This window comes from Oryctolagus cuniculus, chromosome 1 (assembly GCF_964237555.1).
Source record: "Oryctolagus cuniculus chromosome 1, mOryCun1.1, whole genome shotgun sequence".
Taxonomy (NCBI): domain Eukaryota; kingdom Metazoa; phylum Chordata; class Mammalia; order Lagomorpha; family Leporidae; genus Oryctolagus; species Oryctolagus cuniculus.
The window spans coordinates 55,669,295-55,693,273 of record NC_091432.1 but is presented as its reverse complement, the minus strand read 5'-3'; the positions used below and the strand labels follow the sequence as shown (position 1 = coordinate 55,693,273).

At 41.2% G+C, this 23,979-nt stretch overlaps 2 protein-coding genes across 23 annotated transcripts in view; one reads left to right on the top strand and one right to left on the bottom strand.

Annotated features, from left to right (window-relative positions):
- AMPD3 (adenosine monophosphate deaminase 3) overlaps nt 1–1,531 on the top strand; it is a 44,305-nt gene extending 42,774 nt beyond the window's left edge. For all 17 annotated transcript variants that reach the window (XM_070073349.1, XM_051851455.2, XM_051851444.2 and 14 more), the window contains one exon: nt 186–1,531. In XM_070073349.1, coding sequence (XP_069929450.1) covers nt 186–362 — 177 coding nt within the window. In that variant the 3' untranslated portion in view covers nt 363–1,531. The remainder of the gene's footprint in view (nt 1–185) is intronic.
- Nucleotides 1,532–3,225: 1,694 nt separating this feature from the next.
- RNF141 (ring finger protein 141) overlaps nt 3,226–23,979 on the bottom strand; it is a 44,315-nt gene continuing 23,561 nt past the window's right edge. For 2 of the 6 annotated variants that reach the window (XM_002708811.5, XM_070073372.1), the window contains 4 exons: nt 17,935–18,043; nt 16,290–16,471; nt 13,203–13,310; nt 3,226–6,191 (listed from right to left, as the gene is read on the bottom strand). In XM_002708811.5, coding sequence (XP_002708857.1) covers nt 6,041–6,191; nt 13,203–13,310; nt 16,290–16,471; nt 17,935–18,043 — 550 coding nt within the window. In that variant the 3' untranslated portion in view covers nt 3,226–6,040. Of the gene's footprint in view, nt 6,192–12,152; nt 12,433–13,202; nt 13,311–16,289; nt 16,472–17,934; nt 18,044–23,979 lie in introns of those variants that run through there. The other 4 variants (XM_008266159.4, XM_070073384.1, XM_070073369.1 and 1 more) reach the window with 2 other exon arrangements.

The window sequence follows — 23,979 nt, the reverse complement described above, 5'->3', positions numbered from 1 at the left end:
ACGAGGGGAGTGACTGAGCTGTCGGTGACACAGAGGAGCAGGGGGTGGGGTTGGGGCGCTGCTTGGTTGAGAATCTGCTTAGGGGACCTGGTGTGATGGGCTCTATCTCACATTGGGGATGCCTGTGTGGATACAGAAAGTCAACCCACGGCAGCATCTTCACTTGTGTTTCTCTCGGTCCATAGGAAAAGCAAAAGTTTCTGGGACAAAATTATTACAAAGAAGGACCTGAAGGAAACGATATTCGGAAGACGAACGTGGCTCAGATCCGGATGGCATTCCGATATGAGACCTTATGCAATGAGCTCAGCTTTCTGTCTGACGCCATGAAGTCAGAAGAGATCACGGCCCTGGCCAAATAGGCCCGGCCCTCAGCCTGCGTCTTAACTTTGTGGTTCAGTTTCAGGTCTGCTGTGGCCAGCAGTGGTCGAGACACCGAATGAGGACTCTGCTCTCTGGGACTAGTGATGTCGGCTGCTGTGTTCACTTTGAGATCTGCCATGCCCACTCCTGATACCATTTCTGGCTGAGATGGTGACTTCTTGGGGAAGTCTAGGAGCTGGGCACCTGCCTCTACTTGTTGCTAACTTTCCAAATAGTCCTCCTGAAACCCACCACTGTTTGAATGATTGGGCCCAGGGTTTTCCGCAGGACAAGGCCAAGTGATACACGGTCTGTGTGATTTTCTGCCACGCTGTCCCCCCTCCAGGCCCTGCAGGCTAATTGGAAGTTGTTCATTCCAGCCTCTGGCTGCCTTAAAGCCCATCTCAAAGCTCCCTTTCATAAAGGGGCTACTTGGAAAGAATTAAAAGAAGATTCCCTTCTTAAACATTTGTGTTTTTTTAAAATTAATTTCTTAAATTGTTTTTAGTCTTGCTCCCTCATTTCCAGCTAGGAAGCCAAATGAATGCATTGAAACAGCCACTCCTGTTCTGTGCAGGGTGCTGGCTTCCTCCTGCACAAAGTGCGGGTTGCCTGGCCCAGTGGTTTTAAAATGTGGTCTGTGAATCCCCGAGGGGCCCCCTCCGGGCAGGGGGGCTGTCAGCAGCTGTGCTTCTACCAGCTTCACAGTTTTTCATTTGAACTAGGGAACTCCGAAAAGCACGGCGCTAGGTTACCTCTGAGCCGACTGGCTCTGATACCCTACCACTGTGGTCTAATTAGCATTTCACCAAGGAAGAGTTAGGGCCAGAGAAGTGAAATTTGCTTGAGGTAACACGGCTAGTAAGTAGGAAGACTACAATACAACCAGGTTTCCTTATTCCCAATCCAGTCCTCTACTATCCCATTAGGCTTCACAAATGTCAGATTTAAAAAAAAAAAAATTTAAATCACTGTAACAGGGTGTATCTCGTTAAAAAGCAGCTTCTCCCTTGCCCAACATGCAGACTTGAGGAGACAGATGGTCCCAGGGGCCAGGTAGAAAGCAGTTAAGACCTATCCTGAATTTAAGCTGTATCAATGTATTCTTCATCTGTGTTACTAGTGCCTAGTATGTAGTAGGTGCTCAATAAATGTATACCAACTAACAGTTTCCTTTTTTGGTAACTTTTTAAGGATATGTGCTCCTAGCTCCAAGCCACTCAAGACCTTTGTATTTATTTCTGAGGGCAAATGCAAACCACAGGAAGTCATTTGGATCATTACAAACTTAGGAGAAGCCTACTTTTGCCAGTGAACATTGTCTCACCCTGTGACTTTAGGATGCCTTTCTCCTCCACTGGTCAGTTTAGCACAGGGAAGTGTAAATGGAGTCTTTTTACAAGGCAAGGATGTCATCTCTCAGTGGATTACAGAACTGAATGCAACCCCTATCTTAGGGACTCATTCTTTTTGAAAAGCCCACATTTATAAACATTGGCTCTAACATAGCAAGTATTGTACAGATTTTCATTGTTTTATCTATAACACTTTTTTTTTTTTAAAATAAAGTCTTAGGATTGTGGCTCAATAATTTAAAACTAAAGCTAATGATGTTTAAAGCAGATGTTTAAGCCTTTGACTTTGACAGGGCATTACAGAAAGCCATTAGTAACTGCTCACGTATCTGTGACTCGGACATGGACGACCACCCCTAGAAACTCCAGTACTCAAACTGAAGCTCGCTATTCCCAGGAGGTAAACTTCACTGTTTCTCTAACCGCTGCTCTGTTAATCTGCAAAGCTGCACGTGTTCATCGACCCTTCTGTGGCCCTTCCTGCAGTCTGTGTAGCCAACACGTGCTGGATTGCACCTGTGCTGCAAGCTTTGCAGGCATCTTCGTCTACAGCTCTGGGCACTTGTATTCTGTCATCCCACTTAACTGGCCTTTCGGGGGTGAATCACTGCCTTTGTGTTCACAGGTGGAATCCAAGGCAATTTGTATACTGGCCCACTTTTCTAAAGGGACGGTTTTTCTAAGGGATGGTATCCCTTACCTAAAGGATCAAGTTCATGTGTTACTTCACCTTGTATCTTTGAAATGCTGTTCGTCACTGCTCTTTCCCTAGTGAACACTAATCCCAGCTCCTGGGTTGGTAGTTCTCAAGGCCCCCTTGGGACCTTTCCCTTGGATCAAAGCAGGGTTCAAGCACATGCCTCTTCTCTCTTCAGGTGCCCCTGAGTGCTGTGTTGTGCAAAGAGCATTCCTTTCTCTCTGGGTCTGCAGACACAAAGGAAGGTGGTATGTTGGCAGTATACCTAAATACTCTCTACCTGATTTAACTCCACTAAGAGAACACTAATCACACAAATAGTTCCTAGCAAATTTCTGCACCTCCAACCTCTAAAGTCAAGTCTTATTTGTAACTTGGAGGATGACCGCGAGCAAGACTAGAATATAAACAGCTGCAAGATTATCAAAATCTCTGAGGAGGCTTTTCTGTCTTGATACCAGAATGCCTATTTTCCCATAGTATGATGATGATATGCATCAGTAAATGTAATTACAAACTGCCAACTTCCTCTTTTGTCTTTCCTCTTCTCAGTTCTAAGATGCCTCTCTAATCACATTGATGTATCTTAGAAATTTTACAAGGCAGAAATCAAACTACCTCAGGGGTGGAGTATTTTATTGACTATTTTTACTGTCCAATAGGGCAAAAAGACATGAAGACAAGAGTCTGCTGTTAGCTACTTATATTACCAGGTTTGCCATCATAAATGTGGGTGATCAACTGATTTCTCTAATCTCCAAGTAGTTTTCTAATTCCTAGATGAAGTAAGCTTAAGAAAAAAATTGAAAATGCAAATTGAAATGCCTTTTAATGAACCCAACTTTCCTAATGTTAAGTTGCTTGAAAATATCTTTTGGTTCAGCAATTTTTTAATTATCTGAATAGATATTAAATATAGGGAATCACATCCAATTTGAAATGAATTCTACACAGCACACAAACATCACAACCCCCCAGAGCACAATATAAAATAGTCCTCTAAGGATTATAAACATTTAGTATGTAAGAATGTGAAATTACATGGTAAGAAAAAAATCTTCAATTAGCTAAAATCTACTTGCTAAAGATTAGTTATTGCACAATTTATCAGTTTGTTCTAAGAATAAAACCAAACTAATATTCTCAACCTCTAAATTCAGTACATAACAAACTCATTTTCTCAAGCTACAGTTTTGCAGCATTATACTACAAGTAAACTCTTTACTATTGAGTTAGGAAAAAAAACTTTATGACCTATAAAACAAATTCCTTAGATTTCATGAGACTATTTCACAAATCCTAGAAGGCACACATTATATCTCCTATCATAGTAAGTGCATTTAAATACTTGATTTTAAAAAAGACAAAGCTTTACAAAGAGTGCACATTTCATCTATGAAACAAATTTACAACTTTCACCATTAGTTATTACAGTAGAACCTGCCCAATATTCACATCTAAGAATTACCACCCAGTTTAATGGAGTGAGAGAGAACTGTGCTCATTTCTTTGATAAGGCTAAGAAAAACACTTTGTACTTCACAGTAGATCAGTTAGTGTCTTGGAGTTCATATTGTAAAGTGAAGAAGGCCGGGCAAGATCAAGTCACTGGGCTTGCTGACCAACAATTCCTTGACAGATGAATGATTCTGAGGGATAAAATCCTTTGCTGTATCTGGAAAGATCCAAAAACCTGTAAAGGAACTTTGTGCATTTTCAAGAGCATTTTCAAGTTAGGTGATCTGAATTAACTCAGCAGGTCTAATTCCAAATGATAACTGAAGATCCTAGAGCTAGAAAAGGTCTCAGAGGATCCTCCCTCTCAAAGTTTCCAAATCACCTTCCATGGAATACCAAGAATTAGTGGAGGAAATCCAGGGTTCTGTAAATTTGACCTGAATTAAAAAAAAGCAACATTTTTTGAAAAAGAAAATTAATTCCCATCATACAAACTTGTTACTTGTATTACGTTACAACATTTTATTCTGTTTTCATTGGCTGACTTAATACTTAGCTATTACAGTATATAAAATTGATATGAGAAAAGCTGGGCTCATGAAATCTTTTATATATGGTGGGATAGGGTGTGTGTATATCCATGTGTATATGATTCTATATGAGATTTTTACCTGGGGCAGGGAGGGGGAAGGCTCCAGTGCTGAAATGTTGGGAAAACCACAGATGACATCTCAGTTCCTAAAGCAGGAACTTACAAATATAAGCAGCTTTCTCAAGATCACACAACCAACAAGTGCATTGCTACATTGGTATAACATCAATATCCATAGTGAGCACTTAACCATTTGGTGCTTAGCAGTCCTCATCATGAATGTTGGGTTAACTTTACTATTTCGGGAGCAAAACTGAGCTACCTTTATACAGGTATTTTTCTTTGAAATGGGTTTTATTTGCACACCTATTAAAAGTCTAGCATTTAAAAACTGTCATTAATAAGCAGTGATTTAAACTGTATCCCTGGGTATTTAGGAAAATAATATTTGTAAGTTATCAGAAGGAGGTCAGGAAAGTTACATGGAAAGTTAAAAGGAGATGTCAGGCCCTAGTTTTATTATATACTTAAATGCTAATGGTAAAAATTTTACTTAATAATAGACAAAAATTTTTTAAAATGGCTGATGTGCTACTGCAGATATATTTTTTTCAGAGACTTTCAAAGAAGTAAACAGTAAGAAAGCCACATTAGTAATTTTCAGAGGTGTTTTATAGTATATGGTAAAAGAAAAGCCTCACTTATTTTCTCCTCTCAATCTATGAAATTTGAGGGCTAGGAAAACTCAGAAACACACCTTCAAATTGAGAAAATACGAGTGCCACAAACCAATATTGTGAATGACTTTGAATGTAAAACTTAGTGTTTGTGATGAGGGAAAATTTCCTTTTGAAACTCCACGTGTGTGAGCATCCTCAGAAGCCCTGAGAACGGTGGCCCAGCTGTGGGGACACTCCCGGAGCAGTGAGGACAGGCGCCCGGAGCAGTCTGCTCACAGGCAGTCCTGCCCGGCTCCACCGTACTCGTCCCATTCACACAACAGGGCAAAAACCACCACCACCACCTTTTGAAGTGAAAAACAGGTAGCTCCAAAACACACTGCTGAAGCCATGAATTAACTGTGGATAGATCATTCAAGTAAAAGTGAGTAAAGTAATAATTAACCACAAGGGGGCATACATACTCCTTAGAGTCCAGCAGAAAGATAAAATTTTAAGTAACACGTACTTTGATGTGGTCCATTTTGTTATTTAACATTTTCTCATAAAAATTTTAATTCCAAGGTTTATTTTAGACCTAAAGATTCCAGAATACTCTTGCCCTGAAAGAGTGTGTTCAAGGCCTCTGGAAATATTGCTATTACTTGCTAGCAGAGGATTCAAGAACAGTTCGTTCTAATACACTTTAGAACAAATAAACAGGGTCTAAAACAGTAGCAAATTTTAGCTTGAATAATGGAAGACATGGAGCGTTTATAAAAAACATGGGACATATTGTGAGAATAGCAAAAATAAGAAGGTGGGGAAATGTATTTTGCTGTATCTGTGCCACAATATTCTTCCTCCATGACCAAAGCAGGTGTAGCCCACAACGGCAGCATATCTTCTCCCCAGGTCATGGCCGATGGGGCTGGCCGGCCTCATCAGCCATGTTTAGTATGTAGTTAGCCATATCATCTTCAGTAGGCGCGTCTGATACTACCCAAGACTCATTTGCTCCAGTCATCTGCAGGCGACAAATAGGGCAATTCCTGTGTCGGTCACTCCTATTGGAGATGTCAAAACAAGAAGAATTGGTTTTCTTCTTTTTAAGAATAGGGCTTTGTTTGAACATTAAAACATTACCTGGTTTTTAAAAAGTCAATAGCACAAAAGTATACAGTGAAGAATCTCTTCCTGCCGTCCTCAGCTCAGTTCTCTTCCCCAGGGGCAACTGCTGTTACCAGTTTCTTATTCTCATGGGTTCTTCATGAGACAGCCTTGGGATGATCAGCCTGTATGTATACTGGTACCACGGATCTCTGCTCTTTTTGCAGCACACATTAGAGCTGTTTATTCTTTAGCTGGTTATGCTATAGTTTATTTAACTAGTCTCCTATAGAAAGATGTCTAGTTTTTTCATCTGTCTTTTGCTACTGCAAGCAATGCTATAATTCATATTCCTATGCCCAAATAGGCACAAATTTCCTGTGCAGTCAAAATGCCTTACGAGTCCTAAAATGAAATTATCTCTTACCAATGGAGATATAGTGAAAGTATAAAGTGAAAATGTTTGTTCATGATCTTTTACTGGGAGCTGTTATTGTAGGGACAACTTCTTGGCAACAGGAAGGGAATATCGCATTAGGAAAGGGATTATGATTTTCCTAAGTAACATCTACATGACTCTCAAGACTATAACTCTGATGAAAGGTCTTCTGATTCATAAGCAACAAGAGTTGAGAAAACTGTAAATATGGAGCATCATTTGAAATAAGAGATGGACAATTCTATGCAGGGTAATTTTTCTCATAGGCTAAGAGCACACATACATGGATCACTTAAATAAGATTGTTTTCTAAAGGGATTTTTTTGTCATATTATTTTGGACTTTTCAAAAATAATATAATAGCCAGACACTCATTAGGCAGGGAAAAATGATTTTTTCCCCTTCCTCTCTCAGTAAAATATAGGACTAACAAACAATTATGTCAACTGCTCTTTGGCTTTTGTGCAAAAATTTAGAAATCTGTTCCAAAAACTAAATTGGAAAGCTGGAGCTGGCATATACTGCTCAGGTTGATTTCTGGCTCCCGAGAGAGATTTTACAAGATAATTATGTGTGTTCTCTGCACATAACGTCACAATTTAAAAATAGTTAAGCTCTGCTTCCGGCCAACAGGAACCAGATTTATCTTCCCACTTAAAACAACTAAAACCTGAGACAAAAATATATGAAAATCATGGTGAAACATAATGTTTCAAATAAAGCCCTGGATATCAAGCAACAGAGACAGCAATGGTTGCTGAGAGACAGGAAGCAAAGAAGGCGGTACCTACAATTGCTCCAGCTTACTTGTCTTGAGAGTTTCTAGACCCCAGAGCAAGAAGGAGGAACCCAGCCGGAGCCTGGCCAACTCCCTGAACTGAAGAGACAGAGCTGAGAATCTCGGGGGGCCAGGGCAAGCACTGGCATGGGGAGAACTCCTGCTTTCTATGTCCTGCTGTGCAGAATCAGCAGAGTCCGGATCAGGGTGTGCTTGTGAGGAAACCACACTCAAGGGCTGGAAGGAATAGTAGCTAAAGCTCATATAGGGCCTGGGACACTGTTCCCACCAGTCAGACTGGAAAGCCTCATAATTCTTGGGCACAGAGTAGAGTACTCTGAAGGGCATAACTGGATCTAAGTTAAACACCGCTCAGGTCCTGCCTAACAAATCGTAAAAGCAAGACCCAAAAGGATCAAACTGTTTCCAAGTAACTTAACTATATTCCAGAACAAAGCTCAAGAATATTTATAGAAATACAAAAACAGCCAGGACCTAAAAAGGTAAAATTCACGATGTCTGGCATCTATTCAAGAACTACCAGGCATGCAAAGCAGCAGCAGAAAAACATAACCCGCAATGAGGAAAAAATCAGAATAACCCAAAACTGACACAGGTTATCGGAATGAGAAGTTATGAAAACTAAAAGTTACAAGTATATTTCATTTTTTTTTAAAAAAAGATTTATTTGAGAGACTAAGAGCGAATGAGAAAAACCTTCCATTTGCTGGTTCACTCTCCAAATAGCTACAATAGCCAGATCTAGGTCAGGCTAAGACCAGGAGGCAGGAACTCCAGCCTGGCCTCTCACACGGGCAATAGGGGCCCAAGTACTTGAGCCATCATCCTCTGCTTTCTTAGATGTGTTAGCAGGAAGCTGGTTCAGAAGCGGAGCAGCCAGGACACAAACTGGCATTCTGATACTGGAAGCTGGCACTGCAAGTGTCAACTTAACCTGTTATGTCACAATACTGTTCTCATGAATGTATTTCATACATTCAAAAAACTAGAGGAAAGAACACTAAGAGACACAGGGGGCCAACGCTGTGGAGCAATGGGTTAAAGCCCTGACCTGTAGCACAGGCATCCCATATGGGTGCCGATTTGAGTCCCAGCTACTCCACTTCTGATCCAGCTCCCTGCTGATGCACCTGGGAAAGCAGCAGAGGATAGCCCGAGTCCTTGGGTCCCTGCACCCATGTGGGAAACCCAGAAGCGGCTCCTGGCTTCTTGGCTTCAGATTGGCTCAGCTCCAGCCATTGTGACCATTTGGGGAGTGGACCAGTGGATGGAAGACCTCTTTGTCTCTACCTCTCTGTGTAACTCTTCCAAAGAGACAATTAAAAAAAATACAGAAGATATTATAATGTCAAATTTCTAGAAATGAGAAGTAACATCTGAAGTGAAAGCTATACTGGATGGGATTAATGGCAGATTAGACAATGCAGGAAAAAAGATGAGTGAATTTGAAAAGACACAGCAACAGTAACTTCCCAAAACTAAAGCCCAGAGAAAGACTCAAAAGAGGAGTAGAACCGTATGGGCAAGGTGGAGGGACTTCAAGTGGTCTACTGGTCGGAAACTGAGAGCATAGATGATGGGATAAGACGATAGAAAATATTTGTGAAAAGAATAGCCGGAAAACTGGTTATAAACCATGAACCCAAGAAGCTCAACAAGCCTAAGAAATGTGAATAAAATACTCCAGCATACGTCAACCAATTGCTCAAAACTATGAAAAGAAAAAACATTGAAAAGAATCCAGAGGGGAAAAAAGGATGGGCAGACTCACGGGAAAACAACGCAAGCAGAGTGAAGGTGGAGGAACAGCACTGAAGTACAGAAAAGAAAGATACTCTAGGTCTAGAATTCTATGCCAGAAAAAATTTCTATCACAATGTCCAGACCATCAAGAGAATCCCAGAGAATCTACAAAAAGCTACCAGAACTAATGAATGAGTTTAGTAAGACTGTAGGACACAACATTGTTACACAAAAGTAACTACATTTCTATATATTAGCAACAATCAAAAATTCAAATATAAAATATGAAATACTTAAGAATAAATGTCAAAGGTATGTAACACTTAAAACCATAAACATTAGAGAAATTAAATAAGACCTAAATAAATGGGGAAACATACCATTTATGGTTTAGAAAACTCAATTATTATTAAGTCAACGCTCCCCAAATTGATCTTTTTATTCAACACAATCAAAATTTTGGCAGACTTCTGGTAGAAAATGAAGATTTCAAATCAAAATGATTTGAAAAAAGAATGTTGGTAAGTGAACACGTTCTGATTTTAAGACTTATTATAAAGCAACACCAGTCAAGGCAGTGTGAAACTGTGTGGAACAGATAAACAGGAGAGTCAGAAACAGACCCACACTTCGACAACTGATTTCAACAAAGATGCCGAGGTAATTTAGTGAAGAAAGCTCTTGCAGCATATCGTGCTGGAGCAATGAGATAACAGATGCAGAAGTCTGATTCACATCTCACACTACATAAATACATGTAACTCAAAATGGACTGTACACCTAAGTGCAAAACAAAAAAAAACTTTTGGAAGACAAAATACTTTCGTGGGGCCGGTGCTGTGGCGCAGCAGGTTAACGCCCTGGCCTGAAGCGCCAGCATCCCATATGGGTGCCGGTTCTAGTCCCGGCTGCTCCTCTTCGATCCAGCTCTCTGCTATGGCCTGGGATAACAGTGGACGATGGCCCAAGTCCTTGGGCCCCTGCACCTGCGTGGGAGACCTGGAAGAAGCTCCTGGCTCCTCGCTTCGGATCGGCGCAGCTCTGGCTGTTGCAGCCATCTGGGGAGTGAACCAGCGGATGGAAGACTTCTCTCTCTCTGTCTCTACCTCTCTCTGTAACTCTTTTAAATAAATAAAAAATTTTTTTTTTTTTGACAGGCAGAGTTAGACAGAGAGAGAGAGAGACAGAGAGAAAGATCTTCCTTCCATTGGTTCACCCCACAAATGGTCGCTAGAGCCGGCGTGCTGTGCCGATCCGAAGCCAGGAGCCAGGTGCTTCTTCCTGGTCTCCCATGCGGGTGCAGGGCCCAAGCACTTGGGCCACAGCAGAGAGCTGGCCTGGAAGAGGAGCAACTGGGACAGAATCTGGTGCCCCAACTGGGACTAGAACCCGAGGTACCAGTGCCGCAAGTGGAGGATTAGCCAATTGAGCCGCGGTGCTGGCCTAAAATCTTTTATTTATTTATTATTATTATTTTTTTTGACAGGCAGAGTGGACAGTGAAAGAGAGATAAAGGTCTTCCTTTTGCCGTTGGTTTACCCTCCAATGGCTGCCGCGGCCGACGCACTGCGCTGATCCGAAGCCAGGAGCAAGGTGCTTCTCCTGGTCTCCCATGCGAGTGCAGGGCCTAAGGACTTGGGCCATCCTCCACTGCACTCCTGGGCCACAACACAGAGCTAGACAGGAAGAGGGGCAACCTGGACAGAATCCAGCGCCCCAACCGGGACTAGAACCCGATGTGCCAGCACCGCAGGCAGAGGATTAGCCTAGTGAGCCGCGGTGCAAGCCACCTAAAATAAACCTTAAAAAAAAAAAACAAAACTTTTGTGATCTTGAGTTAAGAAACTAAACGTTAAGAAACCAAAACTAAACTAAAACACTCAAATCACTATTGAAAACTTCTTTTTGAAGAGCAGTTTTTTATGTCTCATCTACTTGTAGGGCGAAGAGAGAGCTTCTAACAGATGGCTTACTCTTCAGCAGCCAGGGCTAGGTCAGGCTGAAGCCACCAGGAGCCTGAAACTGAGTCTCTCATGTGGGTGGCAGGGACCCAAGGACTTGAGCTATCATCTGCTGCCTCTCTGATATATGGGATGCAAGTGTCCCAAGTGGCAGCTTACCCCACTGTTCCACAATGCCCCTGAAAGATATTCTTAACAGAAGATAAGACAAGCCATAGACAATATATGCAAATCACATACTGCTTATGATTTACATGTATAAAAAACTCGGAACTCAGTAATATGGTAATAACAAAATAAAGAAATGGACAAAGATGAACGGACACTTCACTATAAAAGACGTACCAAGTAAGTGAGCATATGAAACGACGCTCAACATCTTTGAGTTAGCAGGGAAATTCAAAATACAACAATAAGATACCAGCACACACTATTAGAATGGCTAAAATGCTGACTCACTGTAACAAGTATTGACAAAGACTTGGAGCAACTAGAACTGGTGTTGGTGGGTGTGTAAAACAGTATAACCATTTTAGAAAACAGTTGGCAGTGTCTTTAAAAGTTAAACACATACCTAACTTTTGATCTAGCCACTCCAATTATAGATATTTATCCGAGAAAATCCCTTTGTCCAAAAAAAGATTTATCCATGAAAACGATGTAGCAGCTTTGTTTTCAATAGCCAAAATTTGGAAACAACCCAATGTTCACCAATAGGTATATGGCTAAACAAGCAGTGGCATATCCACACCATGGACAGTACTCAGCAATAAAAAGGATAAACTTTAATCACATGGTACAACATGCATAAATCTAGAGTGACTAAAAGCAGACTAGCAGATGCCAAGAACTAGGGCTAAAATGGTGAGGAAGTGGCTTTACAATGGGCTACAAGTTAACTTCATGATGCAACAGGTTTGTTCATTATCTTGACTGTGATTTTTATGTGTGTACAAATGTTAGACATATAAAACTGTACTTTAAATACTTGTAGTTTATTGTATGTAAATTATAAGTTCTCAGCCAGTGCCGCGGCTCACTAGGCTAACCAGCACTCTGGGTTCTAGTACCAGTTGGGGCGCCGGATTCTGTCCTGGTTGCTCCTCTTCCAGTCTAGCCCAAGTGCTTGGGCCCTGCACTCGCATTGTAGACCAGGAGCAAGCTCCTGGCTTCAATTCGGAGCAGTGCGCTGGCCGTAGTGGCCATTTAGGGGGTGAACCAATAGAAGGAAGACCTTTTTCTGTCTCTAACTCTGCCTGTAAAAAAAAAAAATTGTAAGTTCTCTTAAATGCTTGACTCTTATTTTACAAAATAATGAGCTTGACTAGCTGACCTTGAAAGTTTGCTCTAGGTCCAGTTTTCAGGGATTTACTCCTAAATACATCAAAGGATAAATGTAGAAATGAAGAGGGGGCCAGCATTGTGCACATGGGCTAAACCTCTGGCTATGATGCCAGAATCTATATGGGCACCAGTTTGAGTCCTAGCAGCTCCACCACCCATCCAGCTTCCTGGTAATGCACCTGGAAAAGCAGCCAAGATGGCCCAAGTCTTGGGCCCCTGAACCCTCGTTGAAGACCCAAATGGAGTTCCAGGCTCCTGGCTTTGGCCTGGCCCATCCCTGGCTGTTGCAGCAATTTCAAGAGGTAATCAGTAGATAAAACATTATCTGTCTCTTCCTCTCTCTCTGTAACTCTGCCTTTCAAATAAATAAATCTTTAAAAGAAGAAGAAAAAAAAAAAATGAGAAAAAAGCCAGAAAAGGGGAAGTATTTGATTCTAGATTCAAGCCAGTCCCAAATTTCCTTACAGCAAAATAAAAGTGTCAAAACTAAGTTACATTCCTACATTTAATAAACTTTAGGTATAAAAATAAAAAGTTTTAACCAGGAGGAGACATGTCTTCAAATTCAAAGTAGTAAAGAATAAAATCTCATACTCACTGCACTATTTTTGTATTTTACAAGGCTTACTCACGTGTATGATCCTATTTGATCTTTGTTCCATAAAGACAGCAGATAACTTACCATTTATCAATACACTTCTGACAAAAGCTGTGTGCACAAGGCAGGATGAGGTCAGCCCGCCCATCCATGCAGATACAACACTCCTCCTCATCAGTCAGCTGCTTCACCCTGCAATGGGAAAGCTCAGCTGGAACAATGATATTCTTTTTCACTATGCTTTATACTTTGTTTTCATGGCCTTAAAAAGCATTTAAAATAATCAGACTGAAATTAACATCTTTCTGTGATAGAAAATATACTATCGAGTAAGTACTAAGAGGTAAATTTCATACAGACAGACTAGATAAAACAAATTCTATAATGCTAAAGAAAAGAAATATGGACAGAAAATGGAAATATTCAGGTCCTTTTGAATATAATTCAGCCCATTTAAATCACACTGGATCCACATAAATTAATTTAATCAATATACAATTTATTCAGATACAAAGCTCTCTAAAATATAATCCTTGCCATCAGGGCCAGATAATGATGTTACTGATAATGGGCATAAGTGAAAAGACAGTGTCAGGTGCTATAGGAAATACATAAGGTAAAAAAAACACAGAGGCAAGAAGCAGTCCTAACTGGCAAGTTTCCCAGTCTTTTGAGAGCACATGAAAAGAGATGAACACTTTTACTTTCATGATTAACGTAATTATAGTTGCAAATAAAAAACTATTACTTAAAATTACTATTACTAGTAAATACTATCCTCAGCTTTCAAAGTACTTTTTAAAAAATCACCATGGGGCTGGCCCTGTGGCGTAGTGAACAAGGCCGTGGCCTGCAGTGCCGGCATCCCATATGGGTGCTGGTTCCAGGCCTGGCTGTTCCACTTCCTATCTGGCTCTCTGCCATGGCCTAGGAAAGCAGTGGAAGATGGCCCAAGTCGTTGGGCCCCTGCACCCATGTGGGAGACCCAGAAGAGGATCCCAGCTCCTGGCTTTGGATCATCTCAGCTCCAGCCATTGAGGCCATCTGGAACCAGTGGATGGAAGACCTCTCTTTCTGCCTCTCTCTAACTGCCTTTCAAATAAATGAATAAATTAAAAAAAAATTCACCATTCTGAAGAGGGAAAAGAAAAAAAAGCAAGTCAAATCCCTGTCTTCGAAGGATTAACTATGAGGCATGGGAAAGATAAACCTAAATGCTACCTACAACGATGTAAACTCACATGGCATGGCAGTAATATGGGTATAGCCCAAATCTACAGAACTACTAAAGATAGAAGGAAACAATAACTGCAAAATAACAATTTCCTACAACATGTTATTTGGAAGCTGGTTAAGAATGGACCAGAAAATACAACTATAAATGGAGCAATAAAAGAGAAATTTCTGCTAAGCACATTCTCAATTCATTGACACTGTCAATACAGATTTCTGCTATCTACCCAGTTTGACAATAAGACAGGATGTCAACATGTTTGGACCCACGTAAATCTTTTTTCCAATGAGGCATTTACAGACTTAAATTATGGTCATGACGGTCAGATGGCAACAGGTGGGAACTTCCACATGCCAAAAGTGTAAGAGAGAAGGAAAAGAAAGTTTAGACAGAACAGTAACACATTAGGCCTGAGTAAACAAACACCATCACAGAAAACCCTGGCTGACTTCATTTCCTCCTAGTAACTCAGTATGTGCAGTATGTGTACCAACTACTTGTTCGTTCCTGAATGGACTGCCAAGTCCTAAGTCAGAATTTAAAAGCTGAATGCTCCAATTAGTTAGATACTTCTTAAGAAAATCTGGAATGAATTTTTCTATTTTAAGTGGTTTTAATTTTGTACATATTATGTCCCAACTAAAAAAATATATTGTACAATGCTTTAATATTACAGCTATTATTTTTCTCACATTCTGGTGAGATTTTGATATACATAGTTGACTTTGGAGGTAACAGATAGTATCTTAACCTGTTACATAATTTCAATAAACTGTGAAGAACTGAAAGCAGGGTATTCCATTCACATAGAAGTACATATCCATAAACTCACTTGGCTTCAGTGAAAAATAAATTCCTCATGTGCTTACTAAAAATTAAGAGACAAAATTAAAAGTTGTTTGAAAATAGAATGTATTTCCAGAATTTCAATGCACTATTTTGCTCTCAAAAATCCATTAAACCTGCAAAATTTCAGAGAATGTCTGATCACACAATAAGCCCCTTATATTGGATAAGTTTTAAAACAAAATATATAGTAAATAAATACATATCTGTACTGTTAAAATAACAAATCTGTGAATGGCAAGGTAAAATCCCCCAAATAACATTAATGAAAAATACCACCAGAAAATAAATGTATCATGTCTTGGTATCTATGAACATTTGTGCTCAAATTTATCAACCTATAGCATTTTCTGTAGATAAAACACAATTATCATCACATAATTATGGAATAAATGCTAAACACTTTTTAAAAACCTGCCAAAAGTAATTCAACAAAACTCTCCAATTTTTATAAATTTAAGACAACGATTTTTAGTCTTTTTTTTCTTTGCTTCCTAATTAGTGCTTTTAGCACAGGCATAGCACTGAGGGTACACAGGAAGCCCTATGCCTCAGGTGCATTTTATCTTCTGTTATACATGTTTGTTGTTTTTGGATTTGTTTTCCAAAATCGTGCACACCCTATTTTTGCTATTTTTCAAATTCATTTCCAAGAAAATTCAACCATAGGATTGGAGAAAGGTGGAGAACATTACATTTCCTAAACCATTTACTGTTACTTTTCCACTGATTTTTTAGAAGCTGGAATGAGTTTGCTAAATTCCTTGGACCTAATTCCCTATGGAGCTTTGACTGTCTAATAGCTTAACTATTACAAGAGAGACATTAATTATCTTCTTTTTCATTAAATGCAAACACAGAATGGGCGGTGGATTCCTGGAGTGACAGAAAACATTGTTTAGGGTGAGCCACTTTAATTTAGCACTGGAACAATGTCTGAAGCACAGAATAATCCAAAAACTGATCTGGGCCATAACATCAATTGGGACAATGATTTAAGGGTCACAATGAGCACTAGCAAAAATAGGAATAGGATTCCAATGGTTGAACACTGAAAAAGAAGTGACACAGGGTGTTCGGGCCTCATATACCTTCCCATCCAAAGACTGGCCTGACAAGACGTTACAGAGGATGCGTTTTCCTCAGGTTCTTCAGAAGTGGCGCTTTGGGCCAATACACCTGCTGCTTGACTTGTGATGTCTTTATAAAGCTGAAGGAACTGGTACAAATTCATGATGCGCGATGCTTCCACAATGCCACTACTTTTGTTAATCTAAACAAAGAAAATGGGGGGAGGGGGAGAAAAGTTGACTCTCTGATTAATTTTTCCAAGAAAGAGGAAACATATTTCGTCAAACACGCTAGAAAGTAAAAGTTTTCAGGGTTTGCAAAGGACCTAAGAGAAAGCAAGAGTTCTAATGAATACTACTACTACATCCATATTTGTGGGGTTCAAAAGTATTTATACAGGTTGATGTCATCTGACCTTCAAAATAAGCCTGTAAAGTATATGATATGGTAATGGTGGTAGACCTTTAAAGAGACTTAGAATGAAAGCGTGTGGCAGAAACACCTGGCCAACTACTGAAACACCATTCTCACTTTGTAAAGCTGGAGAGTCTGATTTTGTTCGAGTATCCATCACTTTCTAATATGAGTCATTCCTGGTCAGTTTAATCCAAACCAATTCTTGGTCATCACATTCTCTAATGGACTAAAAACAACAACAACAACAACAACAACAAATGGGGCGAGTGAGTGGCACAGTGCCCGAGTCACCACTTGGGACGCCTGCAGGCCCATGTGTGGGATCCACCTTCCTGCTGATATGCATCCTGGGAGGCAGGTGATGATGGCAGAGTGCTTAGTTCCCTACCAACTATGTGGGAGACCCAGATGGAGTTCCTGGTTCCTGGTTTTGGCCTGGCCCAGTCATGGCTATTGTTGACATATTTGGAGAGCTCTGTCAGTTTGTTTTTCTCTGTCTCTCTGCCTTTCAGGTAGACTCAAAATAAATAGGGGCAGGCTTTGTGATGCTGCTGGTTTATCTTCTGCCTGGGACATCTGCACTCCATATGGAAGTACCAGTTTGAGTCTTGGCTACTGTGCTTCCAATCCAGCTTCCTGCTGATGTGCTCCATAGGAGGCAGCAGATGATCACTCAAGGACTTGGGTCCCTGCCATCTACATGGGAGACCCAGGAGTTCCTGACTCCTGGCTTTGGAATGGCCCAGCCCTGTGCATTTGGGGAGTGAAGCAGCAGATGGAAAATTCTCCTCTCTCTTGCTCTGCCTTCCAAATAAAACAAAACAGACTAAAATATTTAAAAAATGAAAAATAACAAAAGAACACACCCTATTTTAAATGAAACACACACAAAATTTTTTTTTAACAAGTACCAAAACCCAGTGCTCTTAGAAGAAATGTTCTCCTGAAATAATTTTTAAGGTATCACCTTGGAGCTAAACAGTGTCACTTTAGAAGTCCACAGCCACCTAAAACCCCAAAAGAGATGTGGTAGATAAGGATGAGAATTTATTACTACTTTCCCTAAACATAAAAAAAAATCAACAACTGGTGAGATTCCATTAGCTGGAAGGCAATAACAATATCAAAATTATGTTTTATAAGGCCACCAAACTATTAACATTTACTTCCACTATATTATACTATTAAATGTGGTTCTGATTGCCAAAATAGCTTAAGCGCAGAAAAGGAAGCCTCTCTCAGTCTCACCTTGGTACACACTACCCGTACAACCACTTTCCAAAAGGCAGAGGAATCAGATCCAGGTTGTACCTCAAAGAGAAGATGTTTCTCCTGGCCAGAAGCCACTTTAGCAGTTCTAAGGAGAGACAAGCACATCTGTTAATTCTACAAAAAGTTATATAAAATAACAGCTATAAAACCGGGTTCAAGAAGTACTTTCAAATAGAGGAAATATGAAAAAAAATGCACAAAGAATGATTGTAATAAGTAGATTCTAAAGACAGAGTTTTTTTTAACATAAACATTTTAATTTTCAAGGTTTTAAAGGCAATAGCTTAGTGGAATCATATTTATACATTTCTTTTGGCCACAGCTATATCTCAATCGTCTTTAAGTTCCTAACAGACATTTAGGAAAAACAAAGTCCAACAAATCAGGTACTTAAAGGAAAAATTTAGGGGCCAGCACTAGGGTATAGAGGTTAAGCCTGCAACATCAGCATCTCCTATCAGAGCACTAGTTTGGATCCCAGTTATTCCGCTTCCAATCCAGCTTCCTGCTAATGTGCCTAAAAAAGTGGCAAAAGATGACTTAAATATCATCCCTGACACCCATGTGGAAGACCAGAATGGAATTCTAGGCTCCTGGCTTCAAACTGGCCTAGCCCTGGCTGTTGCAGCCATTTGGGAAGTGAACCAGTGGATGGAAGATTTCTTGTTTATGTCTCTCCCTCTTCTCTGTCACTCTGCCTTTTGAATATATAAATCTTTTTTAAAGATTTATTTGAAACAGTTACAGAGAGAGGTAGAGACAGAGAGAGGTCCTCCATCTGCTGGCTCACCCCCAAATGACTGTAATGGCTGGAACAGAGCCAATACAAAGCCAGGAGTTTCTTCCGGGTCTCCCACGTGGGCGCAGGAGTCCACGCCATTCTCTGCTGCTTTCCTAGGCAGGCCAGCAGGGAGCTGGATCAGAAGTGGAGCAGCCGGCGCCGCGGCTCACTAGGCTAATCCTCCGCCTAGCGGCGCCGGCACACCGGGTTCTAGTCCCGGTCGGGGCGCCGGATTCTGTCCCGGTTGCCCCCTTCCAGGCCAGCCCTCTGCTGTGGCCAGGGAGTGCAGTGGAGGATGGCCCAGGTGCTTGGGCCCTGCACCCCATGGGAGACCAGGAAAAGCACCTGGCTCCTGGCTCCTGCCATCGGATCAGCGCGGTGCGCCGGCCGCAGCGCGCCGGCCGCGGCAGCCATTGGAGGGTGAAACAACGGCAAAGGAAGACCTTTCTCTCTCTGTCTCTCTCTCTCACTGTCCACTCTGCCTGTCAAAAAAAAAAAAAAAAAAAAAAAAAAAAAAAAAAAAGAAGTGGAGCAGCCGGGACTTGAACCAGAACCCATATGGAATGCCAGTGCTGCAGGCCAGGGCTTAACACTCTGTGCCACAGTTCCAGACCTGAATACATAATCTTAAAAAAAACATTTTTAAGCTGGTTTTACTTATCCAAATTTTGATGACTGCCTCTGAAATATATAAAGTGTGGAGAAAATTAAAAAAACACAAAACTTGTCTTAGTTGAGTCCTTGTTTAAGCAGCACAAAAATACATCTCTTTGAAAGTTTTTGTCTCAAAGATAATTGGGACTCGATCAAGTAAAACAAATGACTTGTGATACTTTAACTGTAGCTTTACCGTTCTTTCCTTGCAGAGTAATTTGAGAGCCAAAGGATTCCAACATAAAAATACAGCACTTTGGGAAGATGATCCAGTATCACATTATCAACACTTAATTAAGTTAGTTCAAAGACATGCTTATATATTGCAGTTTCATCATTGCTAACATGTCTCTCTCTGAACACCAGTGGGGATATCACACACAACTAAGTGGCTTACAGCTAAATAAAAAGAGGGCATAAAAGTTAAGTAACTCACCTTAGGAAATAAAGTCAGTGAGCGAGTTCAGCTGTGCTGTTTTCCAAGTGCTCTCTAGCTACCAAGCCATACTTCTCCTGTACTGGTCTAACTTTACAGTTTTCACAGAGCATTGCATTTGCCAAAGGCCCAAGTGTGACCCATGGGAATTGGTTTCAAGCACCAAACCCAGTCCAAAGTGTCTTGTGCTAAATAAATAAAACACTCTTTTTTTTTTTTTTTTTTTTTTTTTTTTTTTTTGACAGGCAGAGTGGACAGTGAGAGAGAGAGACAGAGAGAGAAAGGTCTTCCTTTGCCGCTGGTTCACCCTCCAATGGCCGCCGCTGCAGCCGGCGCACCGCGCTGATCCTGGCAGGAGCCAGGAGCCAGGTGCTTTTCCTGGTCTCCCATGGGGTGCAGGGCCCAAGCACCTGGGCCATCCTCCACTGCACTCCCTGGCCATAGCAGAGAGCTGGCCTGGAAGAGGGGCAACCGGGACAGAATCCGGCGCCCCAACCGGGACTAGAACCCGGTGTGCCGGCGCCGCAAGGTGGAGGATTAGCCTATTGAGCCACGGCGCCGGCTTAATAAAACACTCTTAATCATCACTTCTATATTATCCAGTAAGCCTAGCTTGTGGATGACCTCATAGGAACATTTTATCCAATATCTTGGGGCTAAAGGGCACAATTTTATAGAATAGACTGGATTTGTGTGTGTGGGTGTGTGTATATTTTTTTTCCAAGATACTAAAGGAATGGAAATGTTATTTATCACTATTCATGTATTGAAACTTAAACATAAAAAAGTACTCTACTCTTAGGATGCTACTAACTTCTCAATCCTATTTTACTTTTAAAAATATGGTCTCAGAAGTAATGTTTCACACATGACCGTTTGGATGACTGAAAAAAAATAAAACACTCGACTTAAGACCTGTGACGACACTTTTATTATGAAAGATCAGACAATCCACAAATATAACTAATAAAATGTAAACTCTCCCTTCAGTGCCCCCTTCCCCCTCATCTCCCAAATCAGAAACAAGCACAGGGAATACTTTAGTGTGTCTTCTAATTCACTGCCTATATATTTACTTAGACACACACATAGCCATATCGATTTTTCAATTAATGAAACCAACTACCTTTTTTTAAAAAAGAAATCATCTCCTAATTTTTTTTGTAGTTAATTTTTATTTTCATTTTGAAAGGCAGAGACAGGCAAAGATTTTCCATTCACTGTTTCACTTCCCAATTGCCTGCAACAGACAGGGAGTAGACAAGGCAAAGCCAGAACTTGGAACTCAATCTGGGTCTCACAGGTAGATGGTAGGGACCCAAGTACTTGAGCCATTTCCTGCTGCCTCCCAAGATATGTATTCGCAGGAATTCTAAGTGGGGATGAGATTCAAACCAGGCACTCAGATGTGGAATTTGGGCATCCCAAGTGGTGGTCTTAACTGCTGTGCCAGATGACCATCCTCTTTTTCATTCTTGACTATTAACAGCAAATTTTAGCCATGTCCATTCAGGTAGCATTTCATTTTAACACAATGTGTTCCAGAGCACCAAGTATATCTCTTATCATCTAATACAGCTAATGTAAAGCCAGTGGAGTACGTTCACATATCTTTTGTTTGTTTGTTTGTTTCTTTGTTTTTGACAGGCAGAGTGGACAGTGAGAGAGAGACAGAGAGAAAGGTCTTCCTTTGCCGTTGGTTCACCCTCCAATGGCCGCCGCGGCCGGCACGCTGTGGCCGGCGCACCATGCTGACCCGATGGCAGGAACCAGGTACTTATCCTGGTCTCCCATGGGGTGCAGGGCCCAAGCACTTGGGCCATCCTCCACTGCACTCCCTGGCCACAGCAGAGAGCTGGCCTGGAAGAGGGGCAACCAGGACAGAATCCGGCGCCCCGACCGGGACTAGAACCTGGTGTGCTGGTGCTGCAAGGTGGAGGATTAGCCTAGTGAGCCACGGCGCCGGCCTTGTTCACATATCTTACTCTAAGCTACAAGTAGCGAGGTTGGCACTGTGGCATAGAAGGTTAAGCCTCTGCCTGCAATGCCAGCATCACACAGGGGCACTGGTTCAAGTTTCAGCTGCTCCATTTCTGATCCAGCTTCCTGCTAATGTGCCTGGGGATGGAGCAGCAGAGGATGGCCCCAGTTCTTGTGCCTCTGCACCCATGTGGGAGACCAGGAAGAAGCTCCTGGTTTCAGCCTGGCCCAGCCCCTGCTGCTGGGGCCATTTAGGGAGGGAACAGCAGATAAAAGCTTATGCTTGCTCTTTCTGTTTCACCTTCTCTATCTCTGCCTTTCAAATAAATACATCTTTTTTAAAATAAGCTATTAGTAGAGATTACAGTATTTTAAATTTATATATACTATGTTGTCCTAAACTGCTAGGTGATTTTATTTGGCCTTTCAGGAGGTTAGAGGAGAGATAGTGTTAGATAGTGGAAAGAGCTTCAGACTCAGAGAGCTGTGTCTGCCATTAATAAGTGGATAATCTAGGCTGTTAAAATGTCCAACTCTCAGCAGAGTTTTGCACATTGTATGTGTTCAGTGAATGCTGGCTGAATTGGAGATTAAAGAGAGAAACTTTAAGTTTTCACTTGAAAGGCAAAGTTCTAATTATTTTTCCAGGAATAAAATTATATAAAGAAAAGTAGATGTGAGCAGTGCTAGGAGATTTAATAGAAAAAAGCAACATCTGTTCACTTGTCTCTAAGGGAGAAAACATGCAAAAAGGCAGTACTTAAAAAGCATAGGGGTGCCGGCGCTATGGTGCAGCGGGTTAAAGCCCTGGCCTGAAGCGCCAGCATCCCATATGGGTGCAGGTTCAAGACCCGGCTGCTCCACTTCCTATCCAGCTCTCTGCTGCGGCCTGGGAAAGCATGGAAAGTGGCCCAAGTCCTTGGGCCCCTGCACCCACATGGGAGACCTGGAGGAAGCTCCCGGCTCCTGGCTTCGGACTGGTGCAGCTCTGGCTGTTGCGGCCAATTGGGGAGTGAACCATCAGATTCAAGACCTACCTCTCTTTCTCTCTCACTTCCTCTCTCTCTCTCTCTCCTCTCTCTGTGTAACTCTTTCAAATAAATAAATAAATCTTTAAAAAATAAAAAATAAAAAGCATAGGAGTATGGGGCTGGCGCTGTGGTGTAGCGGGTAAAACCACCACCTGCACTATTTCCGATGCAGCTCTCTGCTATGGCCTGGGAAAGCAGTAGAAGATGGCCCAAGCCCTTGGGCCCCTGCACCTGCATGGGAGACCCAGAAGAGACCCCTGGCTTCTGGCTTTGGATCGGCCCAGCTCTGGCCGTTGTGGCCATTTGGGGAGTGAACCAGCAGATGGAAGACCTCTTTCTTTCTGCCTCTGCCTCTCTGTGAATATCTTTCAAGTAAAATAAATAAATCTTTAAAAAAATAAAAAGCATAGGAGTCTGTGACCATTCAGGGACAGAATTCCCTGAATACAAAAATTCTTTGTATTTTAATAGCTTCCACATAGATTAGTATGCAAACTGATGAAAGAATAAATTCACAAAGAAAAGGCTTAGTTCTATTAGGTGTGCTCTTTAAGAAAATGGAGAGATTCATATTCCATCTTAGATGAAAATTTACCCAAAAGAGTTAATTAGGGATTTAAAGGTGTTGGCTAATTATGAATATAAATAAATGAAGTATCTTATTCCTCAGTGATAAAAACAATCATCATATATATATTTTCTGATAAAATAATGGCTAAATAAACAAACATAGAGGATATATACATTCAGGTGAACTGGCTGATGTATAGAAACCTTAGTGTCAATGTAGCGCCTTTGTCTAGAGTAGCTCATTAGCATATCTACAGCTGTTATGGACCCCTTTGTGTTTTCAAGAGTCAGTTTGTCGTCTACAAGTACACAACTGCGAAGATGGTTGGGTGCTACTGTAATCTGGAACTGCATCAATATGCCTGTGTTCTGTGTTCCAAATTCCACTTAAGTTCCTTTCATCTCTTCTGTTCTCATCCCATATTTTAAAATAGCTGCATAGAAAGTCTACTTGTAACAAGCATTCAATAAGTATTTGTTAACTCCTGCTGAAAACATTAAGTATTACCGATTGAGACTTCTGGTTACTTCACAGCCATGACATATGGGGATATATCAGGGGTAAAAAG